At 38.6% G+C, this 18,755-nt stretch overlaps 2 protein-coding genes across 2 annotated transcripts; both read left to right on the top strand.

The window, feature by feature from the left end:
* Window positions 1-9,145: 9,145 nt before the first annotated feature.
* Window positions 9,146-11,597, top strand: LOC134069140 (uncharacterized). Its single transcript, XM_062525047.1, has 2 exons — window positions 9,146-9,260; window positions 10,597-11,597. Exons 1-2 carry the CDS (start codon window positions 9,188-9,190, stop codon window positions 11,184-11,186), a joined length of 663 nt encoding a protein of 220 aa, XP_062381031.1. The 5' UTR covers window positions 9,146-9,187; the 3' UTR covers window positions 11,187-11,597.
* A 1,293-nt stretch (window positions 11,598-12,890) lies between these two features.
* Window positions 12,891-15,286, top strand: LOC134069051 (uncharacterized). Its single transcript, XM_062524937.1, has 2 exons — window positions 12,891-13,202; window positions 14,379-15,286. The coding sequence occupies exons 1-2, from the start codon at window positions 13,127-13,129 to the stop codon at window positions 14,843-14,845; spliced, it is 543 nt and encodes a 180-aa protein (XP_062380921.1). The 5' UTR covers window positions 12,891-13,126; the 3' UTR covers window positions 14,846-15,286.
* The last annotated feature ends 3,469 nt before the right edge of the window (window positions 15,287-18,755 follow it).

Below are 18,755 nucleotides of genomic sequence, written 5' to 3'. Positions count from 1 at the left end.
CAAGCTGGTACCTCTCATCGTCCACAATATTAGAACAGGGACCTTAGTTTTAAGTGATGAATGGCGGTGAGCCTATCGTCAGCTACTGCCTGCATTTGGGTAGGAGTATGTGAACCTGACACACAGTCAAGCATTCGTCAATGCAGATAGGCTACAGGTTGCCACACAGCACATCGAGAGGGCCTGGCGGAGTTAGCCTACAAGGAGAACATCTCAAGACGCAGGGGGAATCGGACAGCTGACTTGCTAAAGATCACCTTAATTGAGTGGAATGATCGCAATGGTCCACTCTGGGTCGCCTATACTCCACAACATTGCCAAGAAATGTAAAAAGAAATTGGGTAACACTCCATAATAAGGGTCCTTAATAAATAGCAAACTAGCCATTAACTAACCCTTTGTTAATAGCAAACTAATCATTAACTAACCCTTTGTTAATATTTGTTAATTGTTACTAAAATATCTATTTGCCACAAGTTAATGTTTTTTTCATCATTAATTAAATTAGTTGTTTGCATATAAACTGTATGTTAATGTTTTTAACAAATAGAAAGCAATCTATTAACTAATATTGTGTTAATAGTTAACTAAATGTTGTTTTGGCACTAATTAACAGTTATATTTCTTACATTAGAATGTTAGATGTATATTTACAAACTAGGCTATATGTTCATATAAAAGTTAATGACATATTATTATTAACTAATTGTTATTAAACTGTGTTTCTGCCTTCATCCCAATATGAACCACTCCTCATAGGACCCTTATAATAAAGTTGGTTAAGCTTAATTGATATATTAGTAGGCTAACTAACTATCAGTCTCACACTGGAAACTCACAAGGTTCACCAAGGTCCTGAAAGATGTAGGCTAGCAAATTGATGCGAAAACTAGCCTACACTAAAGAAGTCAGTGCAAATCAATACTGTATGCAAAGAGGACATTATTATTTTTATTTTATTTTTGCCCGTTTCTATTGCCTGTCTCTCATTCTGTCTTTCTCTCTCATAGTCTCCCTCTTTCTTGTGCTCTGTCTCTCTCACTCTGTATGGACTCTTATTTTGTAGAGGGTGTGGTTGCCTAGAAACGTCCTCCTGTGTACTTTAGCCTCATGTTAGTTTTCCTAAGTTACAGCGTTGGTGGAGTCCATGCCATTATGTTAGCAGCTATCACTGAACGAGTTTGCTGCCTATTGCCTACAGTTTGAGTTGTGTGAACACCTTGTGTGCGTGCAAAACACGAAGTAAGTGAAAGTAACCGAGATACTTAGGCTGAGTCTTGTGTAGGGCCTGTTTTTGGTGGGATATGGATGTGTGTCATGTTCGTTTGGAATGCTAACTTAGCGTTATGCTAAGCGGAGATTAGCCTTGAGGGAAACTTTCACTTTGGTTAGTAATGTCAATGCATGTATCCTGTCTTATGTTGTGTGTGTGATTGAGATATGGTTATGTTCATAGAATATAACAAAGATATCAGCTATTCAGTTAATTTAGGCTATCTTTATGTGACAGTAAATTGCCAATGAGCATTGGATGCAAATGGGGTGCTTAGTTTAACATGTGGCCTGCCTTGTTTATTAGACAGTGATTATGTGGTACAGTGACCGTATTACTAATGATGGCTTCTTTGGTTCCTTACAGACCACACATAACTTTATTGTTGTATGGCAATTGTTGAAGGCAACGCAATAAAAGAAATTAAAGGAAGAAACTGCTTCGATCACGGGTGTGCTAACCGACGCCACTTAGCCTAATCAACTCCATCCAAACCAACATTTCCATTTCCAAGTCCTTTCCTCACTAACACTTTCTGTCTTTCTCTCTTTTTCTCACTCTCTGGTTGAACCCACTCGCTCTTTCTCTGTTTATTTAATATTTTATACATTCTGTTGTCATTCTAGTTAATCTTTTTTGATCAGTTTAACTATCATTGACTGCGTTTACATGGTCAGTGTTCCAGGAGACCATCAGGTGAACCATCAGTGGTCAGTGTTCCAGTAGAAAGCAAAAAGCTATTTGAGAGTTCTTTGACTTTATGAATAAAGCATTTTCATCCTCCTTCCCAACAATGTGTGCTGAGATCATTCATTTCCAGTGAGAGAGATCCAGTGTAAAATATATGCTATCGTTGATAAATGTTATAATAAATATTTGTAAATGATTAATAATTACTGTTCCAACTTTATTATAAGGGTCCCCATACTGATAGTTATATATTACTAATGTATTCATTAAGCTTAACCAACTTTATTATAAGGGTCCCCATACTAATAGTTATATATTACTAATACATTAATTACGCTTAACCAACTTTATTATAAGGGTCCTCCATACTGATAGTTATATGTTACTAAAGTATTAATTAAGCTTAACCAACTTTATTATAAGGGTCCCCCATACTAATAGTTATATATTACTATTATATTAATTACACTTAACCAACTTTATTATAAGGGTCCTCCATACTGATAGTTATATATTACTAATATATTAATTAAGCTTAACCAATTACTTCAAGGGTCCTATAAGGAGTGGTTCATATTGGGATAGGTAGAAACACAGTTTAATAACAATTAGTTAAATAATAATATGTCATTAACTTTCATATTAACATATAGTTTGTAAATAAACATTTAACATTTAATGATGGAAGAAATAATTGTTAATTTGTGCCAAAAATACATTTAGTTAACTATTAACAAATATTAATACAATATTAGTTAATAGATTGTTTTCTATTTGTTAAAACATTAACATACAGATTATATGCAAACAACTAATATTTAATTAATGATGAAAAAAACATTAACTTGTGGCAAATAGATATTTTAGTAACAGTTAATAAATATTAACAAAGGGTTAGTTAATGATTAGTTTGCTATTTATTAAGGACCCTTATTATGGAGTGTTACCGACTAAGGCCCAACTTTATCATAGCCATCTGAAAAACAAATATTGTAATTGTTTATCTAACTAACTGTTAATCAATAGAACATCATTTATAGTTCAATAGTTAATCGACCTATGTAATAGGCATAGGCGTTGAGGATATGGCTATGGAAAGGCCTACAATCAACATTATAATCATTAACAATAACTCAATATATCATTATTAATAATATGATATTTGCAATAATAATGTAGTTTATTGATATAAAATATATTGAAATCAAGTTATCACTACACAGATATTTTTCCGTATGTTGTATATAAATAAATTGTTTCTTTTTTCATAAGCTGATAATAATGTATTCGTAAGTTATGTGTTTAGTAATCATTGATTGTTATCTACAAATGATTAATTTATGATTATTAAGTTAGTAAATGTTTAATTATAGTTGCAAAATAAAGCATCAATTAACCATTTATAACGGATGGTTATTATAAAGTGCTACCAAAAATAGGCATTGCTTCAACTGAGATTCAAACCCTGGATCACAGAATAGCAACCCAATCACATCTTCGCTACAGATCCCTTGGGTATAAAGTGGGATGCTGCTAATATTTCAATGTGGTTGCTAGGTACAGTAATGGTTAACAAACTAAAAGATCGTATTTCTTGATTTTGCTTACAAACGGACGGTTTTACCCATTCACTGAACAAAGTTTATGGAAATTTAGCACCACTTTCCCAGGGGCGGTTCTAGGGGCGGGGCCACAGGGGCCCTGGCCCCTACTGAAATCTGATTGGCCCCCGAAGTGCCCCTGTTCCATTAATCGCCGATGAAAGAGCAACCGGAGTCTTTTTACTTCGGTCACAGATGCAATACCACACCAAAACAGTTGGCGGCAGTAATGAGTCGATGCACACCTGGAGCTCTTGACCTTGCTTGAAACGTTGGCTACCAGAGCCAGAGCTAGCTAACATTACCAGAGCTGGTAGCCAACGTTTCAAGCAGTGTTGCCAACTTAGCAACTTTGTCGCTAGATTTAGCGACTTTTGGCCGTTTCTGGCGACCGAAAATCTTATCTAGCGACTGACAACAAATCTGGCGACTTTTTCGTGTGTCTGGCCGGCGACTTTTCCTCCTCCTTGTCTGAGTCGTCACTGCTGTTCACGCAGCTCTGAGCTGTCGTCCTCCCTCCCTCTCCCGACCCCAGCCGCCTCTCCCTCCCGCTCCCTCCACAGCTGTGCACCACCACGTTCGGTTCGACTGACGTTCTACAGGCAGCCGCGTGCTTTAACCCTATGAGCCCGACGGTCGCAAAGTGCGTCAAAAAACGCACACATTTTCTTTGTTACATTGCTCCGCTATTATTAGTCACAGAGAGATGAGACTTATATTGCAGGAAAGAGCAGAACCGGGGCTTTCCAACGATACTAGACACTTGTCTGTACGACCAAGTATGAAAATAAAATAAAATCATGAAGTTAAATCAAAGTATATCATATTTACAGTCTATATTGCTCTGCGTTCACCGGCGCATCCAGAACTCTCGCTTGAATTACTCGCGGACCACGCATCGCACAGACATGACACGCATATCAAATGAAAGAGGAGAAGCAGAGCTTTGCATTGATACCAAATACATCGATCATTTCGTATTATAAAATCAGACGAAGTTACAAACAAATAATAATGTCATATAGCTTTGGCTACCTTTACTCTCGTTTGATTTCCTCGTGAAACCGCTATCAAAAAGATATGGCACGCATGTCAGATGAAAGAGGAGAGCTAGAGCTATCCACAGATACCAAATGCAACCTTCTAGGCCATAAAACAGACGAAGTGACAGCAAAATAATAACTTCATTTAGCTCCACTTACCTCGTGTTTTTGTGTGCATAATAGCCTATGTTCATAATCCAATGTTATCATGTGTTTCTCTTTGACAAGTCACGTTCATAACACGGTTTTGAGATCCTAGCAAACTCCTGTATGGTTTCCAATTCAAGACTCATATTGCATCCAAATTTGTTTGTCAAATAAACACTTTTTGCCTTTACTGTGTTCATTGCAATGCAGTAAAACAAATATTATAGAGAATCATCATCTGTGCACGTCATGTGTGCTATCGCAAACAAGTCATGTCAGATCAGCTAGTGTCACAAATATGGAGAGATCAGCTAGTGTCACAAATATGGAGAGAAAGTCATTTTTTCATCACTAAATAAAAATTGCCATTTATTTCTGGAAGGCACACACCACATATTTCTGTAAATTGCTCAGCCCCAAAGTATACCTCCATCATGGTTCTTATATTGCCATTTTCAGGACAGTCAGGCCTACACAACCATGCAAGTCATGTTGAGCTGTCTGCTTGCTGTGGTGAGATAGCCTACCCGTCAAAATATAAGAATTTGTATAGTACGCTTTTCAAATTTGTATTATTTAAAAATCTAAATCAAATCAATGCAAGTATTTATACATGATATTGTGGCAGATCTAGATAGCCTAGACTGTGCTGAAAAAAGCAATATGTAGCATGTGCGAATGGCACTTACAATGACCAGAATAAATGCTTCTAACTAGAGGTAGTGAAAATGCCCTTAAAACAGCTTAGGGCTCATATTAAACGAGTGGCTGCTCTGCTCAGTTGCAGCAAATAAATAAGTAGCCTATAAGAGTAGCCTATGTGTATCAGATCAAGAGAGTGCTGGATAGGATAGAAAAAAGTGACCACACTCCTTGAGTTTGTTGCTTTTCTGGAGTCTTTCAAAGAGATGTTCCATGAGCTTTTCAGGCTTGCTGTAATGTGTGTGTGTGTGTGTGGGGGGGTGTCTATTGTTGTATGCAGTGTACCCTTTATGCATAGTAGCCTATAGATAAGAGTATAAGGGTAAGAGTATGTGTATCAGATCAAGAGAGTGCTGGATAGGATAGAAAAAAGTGACCACGCTCCTTGAGTTTGTTGCTTTTCTGGAGTCTTTCAAAGAGATGTTCCATGAGCTTTTCAGGCTTGGCAGTATTGCTGTAGTAATGTGTGTGTGTGTGTGTGTGTGTGTGTGTGTGTGTGTGTGTGTGTGTGTGTGTGTGTGTGTGGTCTATGCATTGTTGTATGCAGTGTACCCTTTATGCATAGTATAAATAAGAGTATAAGGGTAAGAGTATGTGCGTGTGGTGTGTTGCATTCAATGAGTTCTATGCATTGTGTCCTTTACGCACAGTAATAAATGAGAAAACTTGAACTGAATAAATGATTTTCTGTGCTTGGATGTACCCTGTACTCGGCCCCTGAATGTAACATCTGGCCCCTTAATGGCCCCTGTTACAGAAAAATCCTAGAACCGCCACTGCACTTTCCCATCTAAAATATTATTTTGATAATCCTAAATGGTTAGATTTAGGACTTAGGTAGGCCATCTTCTGCCAAAATAGTCCTGCCAGGGTTAGCACGTGAGCAAAATGTTTTTGTTGTTACGTCACAGGGTTTAAATAGCTCAGCTGTGTACGAGGGGTGCAAATAGACACTCCGTAAAAAAAAGAAAAAAAAAATTAAGCACCTTTATTTTTCAGAGTAAAGGTCATAAAGGATAATCATGTGATGTCAGGTGTTTAATCAGTATAATTAGTATATAAGTATGGGCTGCTAGATACCTATCTTATGTCTGAGGAAGGGCTGTGGCCCGAAACGTCACATGTGGTGAATAAAAGAAAGAAATAATATTGGAGCCTTAGTGTGCGGACTTTTTTTGTCCTTTTACTGTCGCCTTTTTTGAGTCCAGCACCTATTTTAAAATACTCAGATGTGCGCACCCGCTTCTACACATAAAGGAATCCTGCCAAGTCATAGCGTGCACCAGTTATCAAGGTCATCTCTCCCCCCCCCCACCCCCCCCCCCCCCCCCCACGCCCAAATGTCTTTCATTTGTTGGCAGGCCTCACACTGCTATGCCGAGTCTCCTTTCTCTGAAAACGAAAGACACGAGGGCAGCAAACTAGTACAGCAGGATCTGGAAAGCACCTGAAGCTGGTTGCATAAAGGGAGGGTAACATAAATAAAACAAGAACACAAGAACAAACTAGCTTTGTGTGACACTGTCCATAATTATTCTCAAACTAAAACTAAGTCATATAATGGTGCATAGAAATGGTTTACTATCAGCATTCCATACTTATTTACATGCTGACATGCTTTGAGAATTGTCCCATAGGGACTCGAAATTTTCAGGTCTATCATATAGTATATCACATTAGTATCCTTTGAAAAACAAAATTATTATGACCATGCACCATGCTGTGAAGCTGCGGTCATACAGGTTTATTTTTTTCAACGACACACACACACACACACACATACAGACACATAAACACACACACCAGCATACTGTTCATATATACACACAGGTACGCACACACTCACACACATACAGTACACGTACACACACACACACACTAACACACCCCCATAAACACACACACACACACACACACACACACACACATACACATACACATACAGTAGACAGGCAGGCATACGCAAGCACACACGCACCTGCATGCACAGACACACATAAACACGTGCACACATGCATGCACACACACACACACACACACACACACACTAACCCAAACATCCCTACACACAAACACACAGAGACACAGACAAATGCAGGCAAGCAGACAGACGCAAGCACACACGCACACACACACACACACACACACACACACACACACACACACACACACACACACACACACACGCACACACACACACACATCCATCACTCCCACCACACACACTCAAAAGGGAAAACCTATAAACAGAAAAGCACACATGCACACACTCATTTACATACATAAAAGTTGTAGTAGGGGATGTACTGTAGGAGATGGAAACAAATTGACAAGTGTAATTTATTTTTGAGGAGAAAATTCGCAGGACTGATATTGGCTTGGTTTCCCAGATTCGTTAAGAAGCTCTTAAGTGCTAAGAACTTCTTAGGAACGCTCTAAGAACGCTCCTGGAAGTTTTTAGCACTTACAGTTTTTTTCAATTGTTTACACGCAATTTTTAAAACCGAGTTCTTTTTAACAAAATTTAAGCACAGGTATCCAAACGCCACACTCAGTTTGCATAATTCCTAGATTCTTTGCAAAATGAAACACTTCAGTCAAAACATACACACTTCAGTCAAAACATATACACATATTTGTAAAAATGCTATTAGTTGTCATTTAACAAACACAGTCCTCAATGATCAGACACTATTGCAGCCAGTTTCACACTGCAGTGATAAATGCAAAACACATTTGTAAAAAGAAAAATTAGGAAATAGCATGTGCTAGATGTTTGCCCAGACATTGTTATGTAGGGGATAATTTAGATGTCCAAAAAATAGTGACAAACCCACAACATTCTTCATGATTAGTTCGACATCGGAAAAAATGTACACAAATAGGTCTATAAACTTGCACTTGCACTGCACAACACTGATGCTGTAGACTGAATATTTCAAGTATTTCTTTCAATACTTACAGTATTTCTTACTATAAATAGTAACAGTAATCAACCAACAATGAAATCAATGAAACAAATAAAAGCTACTGCATAAAGTACATACACTTTGACTCTGAAGAACAACTACTGTAAAAGCAACAAGACTGTATAGCACACCTGAGTGCTGCGTTTTCAATTTTGCACATGTGTGCTTACACACCTGGTGGATGTGATTATCCAATTCGTTCATTAGTGTAGTCATTGGCAATCCGGGGCTTTGTAATGACAAGGAAGTACAGTAACCTCACAATCCTTATCTGTGTCTAAGGTGTGGAAATGTGTGTAGAGTTGTACAAATCACTGTGTGTAATGTTTTGCAAAAAGGGTGAAGTAGACATTGTGTGTAATGTTTTGCAAATCGGTGGAGGTGTTTTGCTCCTTGGAGTAAAATTTTGCAAATTGTGTGAAAAAAATTATTTTAGTGTGTAAACAATCGTAAAAAACTGTAAGAGCTTCTTAACAAATCTGGGAAACCCGACCATTGCTGACTATACCTGCTGACTTAACACAGCCACTCTGGCCTGTCTCTGGTTCATCATTTTGAGTTTCATTTCTGAGGAAGTAAGGCGATTCATGCACAACCTCAGTGGTTTATCAGGTTTGCTAAGTGTATACGAGGAAATGAAACTGGGACTGGAGGGTGAGAGGGAGGTGCTTGTGCATGTGCAGCTAAAGTTGACTGTAAGGTATATGCCACAAAGATTCAGGAACTCATTGAAGATCAGTCGGAGAGAGAAGACACACAAAGATGAAAGACATCGTGGTCTTGTTGATGCTGGTGTGGACAATGCCTCTGTTATCTGCAGGCAATCAATTAATGAGTAAGAGAATTTTTAAAACACACTGTAAACGATAATAGCTTTCCTTACTTAAAATGTTCTAGTAACATGTAAAGATGTGGAATTACATGTGGATTATAGTCCATAAATGATTGATTTAAACAATAAAGTATATATATATTATATATATATATATATATATATATAAAACGGTTCTAGTAAGTAGAATTCCGTTTTTTTTTCTTTTTTATTGTTTTTTTTATTATTTGTGCAAAATGAGTGTTACTTAATTTTCAGGTAGAAAAGTAAACAATACTTGAATTGCTGAAATGTGTGCTACACTGTAAAATCAGTTTAATAACCTTACTTAAAGATTAGATGCTCATTGAGCTCAATGCAAATCAAACAAGCTAACAAGCTAACTGAACAAAACCGAACAAAACACCATGCTTATCTCTAGGTATGGTGAAGGGTGTGTGATGATGTGGGGCTATTTCAGTTCCAAAGGTCAAAGGAACTTCAAGTGGCTTCTAAAATTAAAAAAAAAACGGCCCGCCCATTTGTTAACCCTATGTGTTACAGTAAATTCCCATAGGGTTACATAGGGGTGCCAATATTTTTGACCCCAGTATTTTGGGAAGCAACATTTATTTATTTATGATACATTATTCATTCACAAACAAAATTGGTGTCCTTAAGGGTTGGATTTTTCCTCATTTTATTACTTAAGCCATTAAAATCAATTTCGAAAAGATGATTTTATAATCCCTCTTTTTAGTCAACTTTGGCATGGGTGCCAACAATTTAAACCATGACTGTATGTTGTGATGTAAGAAACTCACAATATATTTTACTTTTAATAACCATGGTTAATGGTTACAGTAATTCAAGGTTAACGCAGTAGTGTACAGTAAGTGCACTACACTAAGTAAGCATTTGTTAGCACAACTTGCAATTCTTATTCCAGATTAGTCTGTAATGTCGAAGCAATTGGTTTGCATGTGTTTTTTTAAACCAAGGTAAACTTACTAACTTCACAGTCTAGCAAAACTTCACAAATTCAAGTATAGTATACTTGATTTAAATGATCATGTTTACTTTTCCACCTCAACATTAAATTACACTCAACATAATCAACAAAAGACAAAAACTAAGTCATAGTAGCTAAACATTTTGAAGAATAGCAGTAAGAATAACTATTAGATTTTGCAGTCAAAATCTCTCTCTCTCTCTCTCTCACACACACACACACACACACACACACACACACACACAAACACACACAGACTATTTATGAATGTTTCACAGAAGAAGAATTGAGGAGTTCACCATGAATTTGAATTAAAAATTTCAATTTAAATGTACCTCTTCATATCAGTTTCTCATAGGTCCTTAGGAGGACCTTCAGGAGTGATGGTTTCAGGAGACAAACTAGAAGGAGCAGTCCAATGCGTTTTCACTCATCTGTTTCCCATCCATGCTGTTGCTTCACCAATACATGGAGCAGCTCTCGGAGGCGGTCTGTTTTCATCGCAGGCTACTGGATTTGAAAAATGTGGACCTCTAGGTGATGAACTCATAGGATTAATTGCAGGATCTTTTGGGGGAGGAGTGGGTGGAGCAACAGGAGGAGCAGCTGGGGGAGCAGTAATGGGAGCACTTGGGGGAATGGTTGTAGGAGGACCTGCTGGAGCAGTTAATGGAGCAGTTGCAGGGGCAAAAGCAGGAGCAGCTGTAGGAGTTGCCATTGGTGCATATAAAGGAGCAAAAGAGGGATACAAACATGGGGGTGAACATGGAGGAGCAGCAGGTGGGAGAGCTGGTGGAGAGGCAGGAACAAAATGGGCTAAAGGCAAGGCTGACAGCATTTTTGATGACATCACAGACCTAGGAGGAACGATTGGAGAAACAGTGGGTGAATATACTGGAAAGGAGACTGAAAAACTTATCAAACATGCAGTAGGGTAAAGGAATTAAGGGGTTGCATGGGCAGGATATTAAACTGGGAATGTTGTTATTGCTGTAATAATGTGACACCCCTTCTCTCCAACTGTTCTCATTGCATTATTAATTGCAGATGATCGCAGTTTGTGTCACTGAACAATATCTTATATTTTCCTATTTTGAAGAAATTCTAAAAACCCTGATGTAAAAGTGCATGGTGTATTGTGTAACCCAATCATGAACCTTCTCGAGAAATAGAAAAAAAACGACAAAAAACAACAGAAGCTAGCTGAAGCACGTATTTCAATCAGATTTGATTTCACTAATAGAAAGATCATGTTATGCTTTTTACATACACATGCGGTGTGTTGGCAACTTCTGCTTATAGTACTTTAAAAAATTAACAACTTAATAAATGTGTAGGCCACTCCCTTACATGCATACTGGTGTTTTATTTTCCGATTTTTTTTTTCAGAAGTAATGTTAAATAGTCCATGAAGGACTGACTTGTACTGTATATACAGTATACACAATTGATCAGCTGTATAGGTTCTTCCTGTGGCTGAAACAACACATTTACAACACTGGTATTGGGTTGAAGAGGATTAAGCAACTCATTACAAAGGCCCATACCTTGAAACTAAACCAAAAGCATTTATTGGCAGCCAGTGGTAACTCGACTAACAAGCTTTAGGAAGCATGGATAATAACATAACATGGGCTGAGGAAGTGGATAGAATTAACGAGTGAAAGGCTCTTGGTGAGCTTGTTTATTTCCTGCGGAGCCAAGTGTGTTTGAACCTGGCACTATTCTGAATTCAATTAGTGTTGCACCTATTATCAGCATGTTACGATAAAGAAGAACGTGTAGACGCTAATTATATTCAGAGTGGCTGCTCCACATGAAACAAACAAACTCACTAAGAGCCTTTTGTGCAGCTAGTCTAATTGTCTTGTGTCTAGTGGTGCTGTTCAGCAAATCACCACTAGGTGGCACTTGTGATACACCTGTGGCTTACAAAGGCAATCTTTAGGTCACTGGAAAAAGGTCACTGGATTTACATGAGAAAGAGGCCCTGATGGGGGGTGTTGTGGAATTTGCTGTGAGATTTTCATTTCTCTATATCTGTTCATAACATATTCTATTGTTACTTTATAACAGAGTATTTGGATTTGAATTTAAAGACAGGAATAAGAAACGAAGAGAAACAATACAATGAAAAGTGAGCAACACGCATTTCTAGGTTCTAAGTGTTCTATCACACATGTCCTTGTGCTATTGCTCCTCTAGTGAGTGAGAGAGGTGTTGGGACACTAAAAGCGGCTGTCCAGTGTGAGACCCACAGGCAAAATACAGTAACGGAGTGTTTCTCAAGCTTTTCACTTAGCTGCATTTTTGGTTGAAAAGTAGTTATTATCATTTTCATGACATTCAAGTTGTTATGAAGATTAATATTTACCAAAAAAAAGTTGTTTAAGTAACTAAACCTCCACACCTAAGGCTGAACAACAGGATAACTTCAGTTGCGGACCTGGTGTATAGCCTAGGTGTAAGATTAATGATAAACCTTCACATTGAAATCATCTCTGCTTTTCTTGAACATATTCCAGGATTCCAGATAGCAGGAGACATGATTCCAGATAGCAGGCAGACATGCAGGCAGGAGGGCAGGAGGGTTAATCATTTTGAGTTTCATTTCTGAGGAAGTCAGGTGAATAATGCACAATACAATTGCCTAGTGTTATCAGTGGGTTATCAGGTTTGCTAAGTGTGTAAGAGGAAATGAAACTGAAACTGGAGGCTGACAGGGAGGTGCTTGTGCATGTACAGGTAACGTTGATGTGACTGTATGGCATATATGCCACAGAGATTCACTGGAGATCAATCAGAGCTATCACAGAGTCTGTCTGAACTCTCCTCACTGTCTGGTCTCATTTGAAAAGCTCTGGAAAGACTCAAGAAGATGAAAAACATCATGGTCTGGTGGTTGATGCTGCTGTGGATAATGCCTCTGTTATCTGCCGGCCATCAGTCAACAAGTAAGAAATATTTTATATTTTAACATTTTTTGTATCTGTCTCTTTATCTGCAGTTCATCAATTTTCCTTTATCTATAAGCACTATAAGCACTTGACATTTTTTACACATTTATTTTTTTGTATTTTTGTGCTCCAAAATATGTCATAATATTCCAACATTATATGTTATTGTTAATGGCTAGACTGAGGAGCGCCTTGGCAACTAGCAAATCAAATGGTAAAAATAAAACTTCTTAGCACAAAATGCAACTTTCAGTAATTTTAATCAACAAATTGGTGTTTAATTTTTGAATCTAAACCACTTACACAACTCATTTTAATAAAAGTATACCATGGACAGAAAATTTGACCACATTAGGCCATTTTGTAACATCTTACAAATGCAATGTGATAAATCAAAAACTTAGGCTATTTGCATGCTCAAAAGTTGCAACAATAGGGGATGGAGACAAATTGATGTTTTATTGTTGTGGAGAGATGGCGGTCATATTGTGCGGTACATCTAGTTCATCATGACCCTTCCTACTGAAGTAAGACATTTCAAGACGTATCAAGCAGACAAAAGCAGTTTCAGAGATTATAAAGTATGATAAGACATTTATTAGCTAACAACAGTTCAAGACTACGGCCGGAGACTCAGCGTAGCACACCACTATAGGGCGATGGCACTACTGAAGTCTCCTGCACTGTGTATTCTCTTTACATTCAATCAAGAAGAAAGGCCTCATCAACAATGATCAGTCACATGGTCACAAGATAGTTACATCATCAACATATGTTCAAAAGGTCACATGGTTAGTTGGTTGAGTTTTGGCGTGATCAGAAGCTGATGTTCATGTTTAAAGTAAATTATAAAATATTTCTACTACACTACCAAACCAGTTTTACCGCTGAACAAAAATGTTGAGCATTAGTCACCTACCTGAAGTTGATAAGCTCTCAGCGCACAGTTAATTAATTTACAGAATGTCCATTTTATGCTACCGTTTCCTCCAACGGTTTGTAAAAGAAATGCTACTAGAGATCATCACACACACACACACACACACACACACACACACACACACACACACACACACACACACACACGCGCGCACACACACACACACACAATTTTCATGATTTCACAATAAAGAGTTCACTTTTAACTCCTTTTTAACGTTTTGCTCCCCAAAGAAGATGAAGTCATAGGAGCAGTTGCAGGAGGCGCTGGGGGAGGAGCCGGGGGAGCAGCAGGAGGAGCGGCCGGGGGAGCGGCGATAGGAGCACTCGGCGGAATGGTTCTAGGAGGCCCAGTGGGAGCAGTTGCTGGAACAAAACTAGGAGCAGTAGTAGCTGGTGTATTTACTGCAGCAGCTGCAGGGGCAACAACAGGAGCAGCTGCAGGAGGTGTCACTGGTGCATATACAGGAGCAAAAGAAGGATACAAACATGGGGGTGAACGTGGAGGAGGAGCAGGTGGGAGAGCTGGCGGAGAGGCAGGAACAAAGGCGGCTGGAAAATGGGCTAAAGGACGCGCTGGCGAAATTCCGGAAAGTGTAATTGATGAGATCAGACACCTAAGTGGAGCGATTGGAGAAACACTGGGTGAATATATTGGATGGGGGGTTGAAACATGTATCAAAATTGCAGTAGAGGATTAAGGGGTTGCATGTGCAGGATATTTCACTGGGAATGTTGTTATGATGACACACCTCTTCTCTCCAACTGTTCTTATTGCATAATTATTTGCAGATGATCGCAGTTTGTGTTACTGAACTATATATTCTATTTTTCTGTTTTGAAGTAATTCTCAAGACCTGAAGTACAAAACATGTCTAATGTTATATTATCTCATCTGATGTAGTTGCAAAAATGCAGCACATGGTGGTGTATTTTGTAACCTTCATTAACCTTATCCTGAAATAGAAAAAACAACAAAACAAACATTAACTAAAGCACATATCCTGGGATCTGATCAGATGTTTTCATTAATAAAATGAAAAATAAATGGGTTTTTTTTTACATTTACACACATGTCAGCACCTTATGTCTACAGTACTTATAAAGTTAACAACTGAATAAATGTGTAGGCTACTCCCATACTCATGCTGGTGTGTTTTTTTTTTTTTCCAGAATTAATCTTCCATTTAATTAGTCGATGAAGGGTTGACATATGTATATATAAATGATATTGAACCATAGCTGTATAGACCGTTGCTGAGCCTACGTCACTACGTTAACTGGAGGCAAAACATTTGTTGGCAGGCCTCACAAAGCTATGCCGAGTCTCCTTTCTCTGAAAACGAAAGACACTAGGGCAGTAAACTCGTAAAGCAGGATCTGGAAAACCCCTGAAGCTGGTTGCATAAAGGGAGTGTAACATACTGTACATAAAACAAGAACACAAGAGCAAACTAGCTTTGTGTGACACTGTTCATTATTATTCCCAAACTAAAACAATAAAGTTTATTTTATTCAGAATCAATCTAAAAGAGTGCATGAAGGGTTGGCTTGTAAATATAAAGAACTGAACCATAGCTGCATGTGTTCCTTTTGTGGCTGAAACATATCTATACAACAGTAAGAGAAATGTAAAGAGGATTACAACAATTTGGTATGATTTCCAGCAGGACAACTCAATGCATTGCCCCATACCTCGAAACTGAACCAAAAACAGTTATGAGCCGCCAGTGGCTACTTGACTAACACGCAGGGAGTATCGATAAGAACAGTAACACTTCATGGGCGAAGGAAGTGGAGACAACTGTGTAGTTGCACAAAAGGCTCTCGGTGAGCTTGTTTATTTCCTGTGGAGACAGGTGTGTTTGCACCTGGTGAATCAGCATGTCACAATAAAGAATGGCGGCTCCACAGGAAACAAACAAGCTCACTGAAAGCCTTTTGTGCAGCTAGTCTACAGTAATTGTCTTGTGTCTAGTGGTGGTGTTCAGCAAATCACCACTAGGTGACACTGGTGGTACACCTGTGGCTTACATCTTTAGGCATCTAAAGGTCACTGGATTTATTGATGGGTGGTGTTGTGGAATTTGCTGTGATATCATTTTTTAAAATATCTAATCATAACATATTGTTACTTTATAACAGATAATTTGAAGACAGGAATTAAACTAAGTGAAAACAATAAAGTGAAAAGTGAGCAACGTGCCTTTCTAGGTTCTAAGCGTAGATCACACATGTCCTTGTGCTATTGCTCCTTGTGCTATTGCTCCTCTAGTGAGAAAGAGAGGTGTTGATCAGCGAGAGCTGAGAGACACTAGAAGCAGCTGTCCAGAGTGAGACCCACAGGCAAAATACAGTAACGCAGTGTTTCTCAAACTTTTTACAATGAGTACCACCTCAGAGAACTATTGACTCTCCAAGTACCATTATGACCAGCATCCGGAGATTGCTCAGTAAACCTCTGGATTTGCATATACTTATATAACTGCTTAGTTAAAACGTATATTGTTTATTTCCTTCATTTTAAGTCTATTGTTTGTTTTCCTTCATCAATCAGGGCTGCCTGAACGGAAGTGAAATAATGGGCACAATCTCAGATATCTTGATAAGGACGCTGGACAATCTTGAATCGGACTGCTTCAGGAGGTTCAAGCACCGCCTGCAGGGTTATGGCCCAATCGCCTGGCGGAGACTGGTGAATGCTACGGTGGAGGAGACCGTGTGCATGCTGGTGGAGGCTTACACCAAGTCTAACTGTGGCAGCGTCGTGTCCAGCATCTTCAGGAACATGGACTTAAATCAGCGGGCTTTGGACCTGGAGACGGACCTCCAATTTGGCAAGTATAACTCTTGCACAGCATTAGCTTCAGGGAATCAATTGGGTCTATGTAAGTCATAAGTCTGTCAGATCATCACATTTTTGGACTGCATCACTTTAATTTGAATAAAATTAAATCCAATTCAAGCCCATGGAACTTATCATTTTAAGCTTTTTTTTTTTTTTTTTTAAATGTAAGTATTGTTTACATACATATTATTTACACCGAAACATGAACAGTTACATAACCAGAATAGTACATGGTACAGGTAAACAAACACTCAGACATTTAAATTTCATTGTGATGTTGAAGGCTCATGTAAACAATTCTTCCCATTTAAGTTTTTTCTTTATATTGTAGTCACTTATACTATGATAACTGTTAAGGTGTAACATAATGTTTATGTGATGGAGATTTGCAAGCAATATGATAGCTACATATCTGTTGTCATATTTAAATTGAGGGAGATATGGCAAGTCAAAACTTAGATCAACTCTTCCTTGGTATTGGTCCAAAGCACATGGAATTTCAGTTCCATGGGTTTCTGACATAACTGAATCAGCATTCCAAGTTTTTTTTTTTTCAAATCTGTGGCAACGCAATCCAAAATTATTTTACACAGACACAACCAAATTGCGATCATGTTCATAGTCATTCAATTGATTATTTTATTGCTTTATTGATAAATAATTTGGTTTGAATTGTTAGCAAATGTTTCAGTTATTGAGGAAAGAAAAGGAAAACAAACTTAAATCCCATCCTTAAATGTATATCAACATGGTTTATCTGGCTTTTATTTATTAGTACCTTGCTCTGTTTCCACCCTCTTTCTGTCTGTTTTCCTGTATGTCTCTCTCTTCACTTCACTCTCTCAGGAAGGGGTAGGTCGGGTTCCTCTGGTGTCTGTCAATGGATGGAATGTGGGTGTTCCCCGTCCCGTTCGTCGTGGGTAGGTGGTTACGGAGGTGGCGGGACGGAGCTGGTTCGCCGGGTTGGCATGTACGGGCGGGTGGCGGAGGGGGGAGGGACGTGCCCTGCCTCCCGTTGAAGGGTGCAGGGTGGCTACGGGGGTCTTTGACCACCCGGCAGTGTTTTTGGCCAGGTTCTGGCTGGGGTTCCCCTTACGGGAATTACGAGGAGGTGGCCAGGTTTGTGAGGGGGCAGGCCTGGTGCCTCCAGGATGGGTTAGCCCTGGATCACCGGGCCCTCTACAGGGAAGCCCTGGCCTGGGCGTCGTGGGGAACACCCACATTCCACATGAAAGTTGCAGCAGGGGATGGATTAGGAGATGGAAACAAATTGAGTGATTTATTTTTGCGGAGAGTGTGCAGGACTGTGCGGCGGTCATATTTTGTACCGGTTTTGCGGTACATCTGTATTATTATTATTGACTGAGTCATCTGCACAAGCATTCCAATGCACCTGTACACTGTACTTGAGCAAATGGCAAATAAATACTTGAATTTGAACTTCAAATGAAACTAGAAATGCAATTCCAAGGAATTACCAGTGCATGAAAATGCAAAAATAGATAGATAATGTAGATATGGTTACTAAGGTGTAGCTAGGGTAAACATGGTGGTTGCATAGTTTACAGAGAGTTGATAGTGTGAAGGTAGACAGTTTAAAGATGAAACATTCCAGTTCTAACTTAACTAATGATTTCTATTCATGTTAAAATGTTGATTAGCTAACTTAGCTAATGATTTCTAGCAGTTACGCTAAAAATGCTTATTATGCTAGCAATGCTAACTTTACTAACAATGCTAAAGAGGTTGATTAGCTAACTTAA

The sequence above is a fragment of the Sardina pilchardus genome, chromosome 1 (genome assembly GCF_963854185.1).
Source record: "Sardina pilchardus chromosome 1, fSarPil1.1, whole genome shotgun sequence".
Classification (NCBI taxonomy): Eukaryota; Metazoa; Chordata; class Actinopteri; order Clupeiformes; family Clupeidae; genus Sardina; species Sardina pilchardus.
This window is presented reverse-complemented; position numbering and strand designations above follow the sequence as displayed.

What these genes read in the sequence shown, in the direction of transcription:
- LOC134069140 (XM_062525047.1), top strand. Translation starts at nt 9,188, where the DNA reads ATGAAAGACATCGTGGTCTTGTTGATGCTGGTGTGGACAATGCCTCTG. An exon ending in TGCAGGCAATCAATTAATGA is followed by an intron (nt 9,261 to 10,596) that starts GTAAGAGAATTT and finishes TCTTCATATCAG; the next exon opens with TTTCTCATAGGTCCTTAGGA.
- LOC134069051 (XM_062524937.1), top strand. Translation starts at nt 13,127, where the DNA reads ATGAAAAACATCATGGTCTGGTGGTTGATGCTGCTGTGGATAATGCCT. An exon ending in TGCCGGCCATCAGTCAACAA is followed by an intron (nt 13,203 to 14,378) that starts GTAAGAAATATT and finishes TGCTCCCCAAAG; the next exon opens with AAGATGAAGTCATAGGAGCA.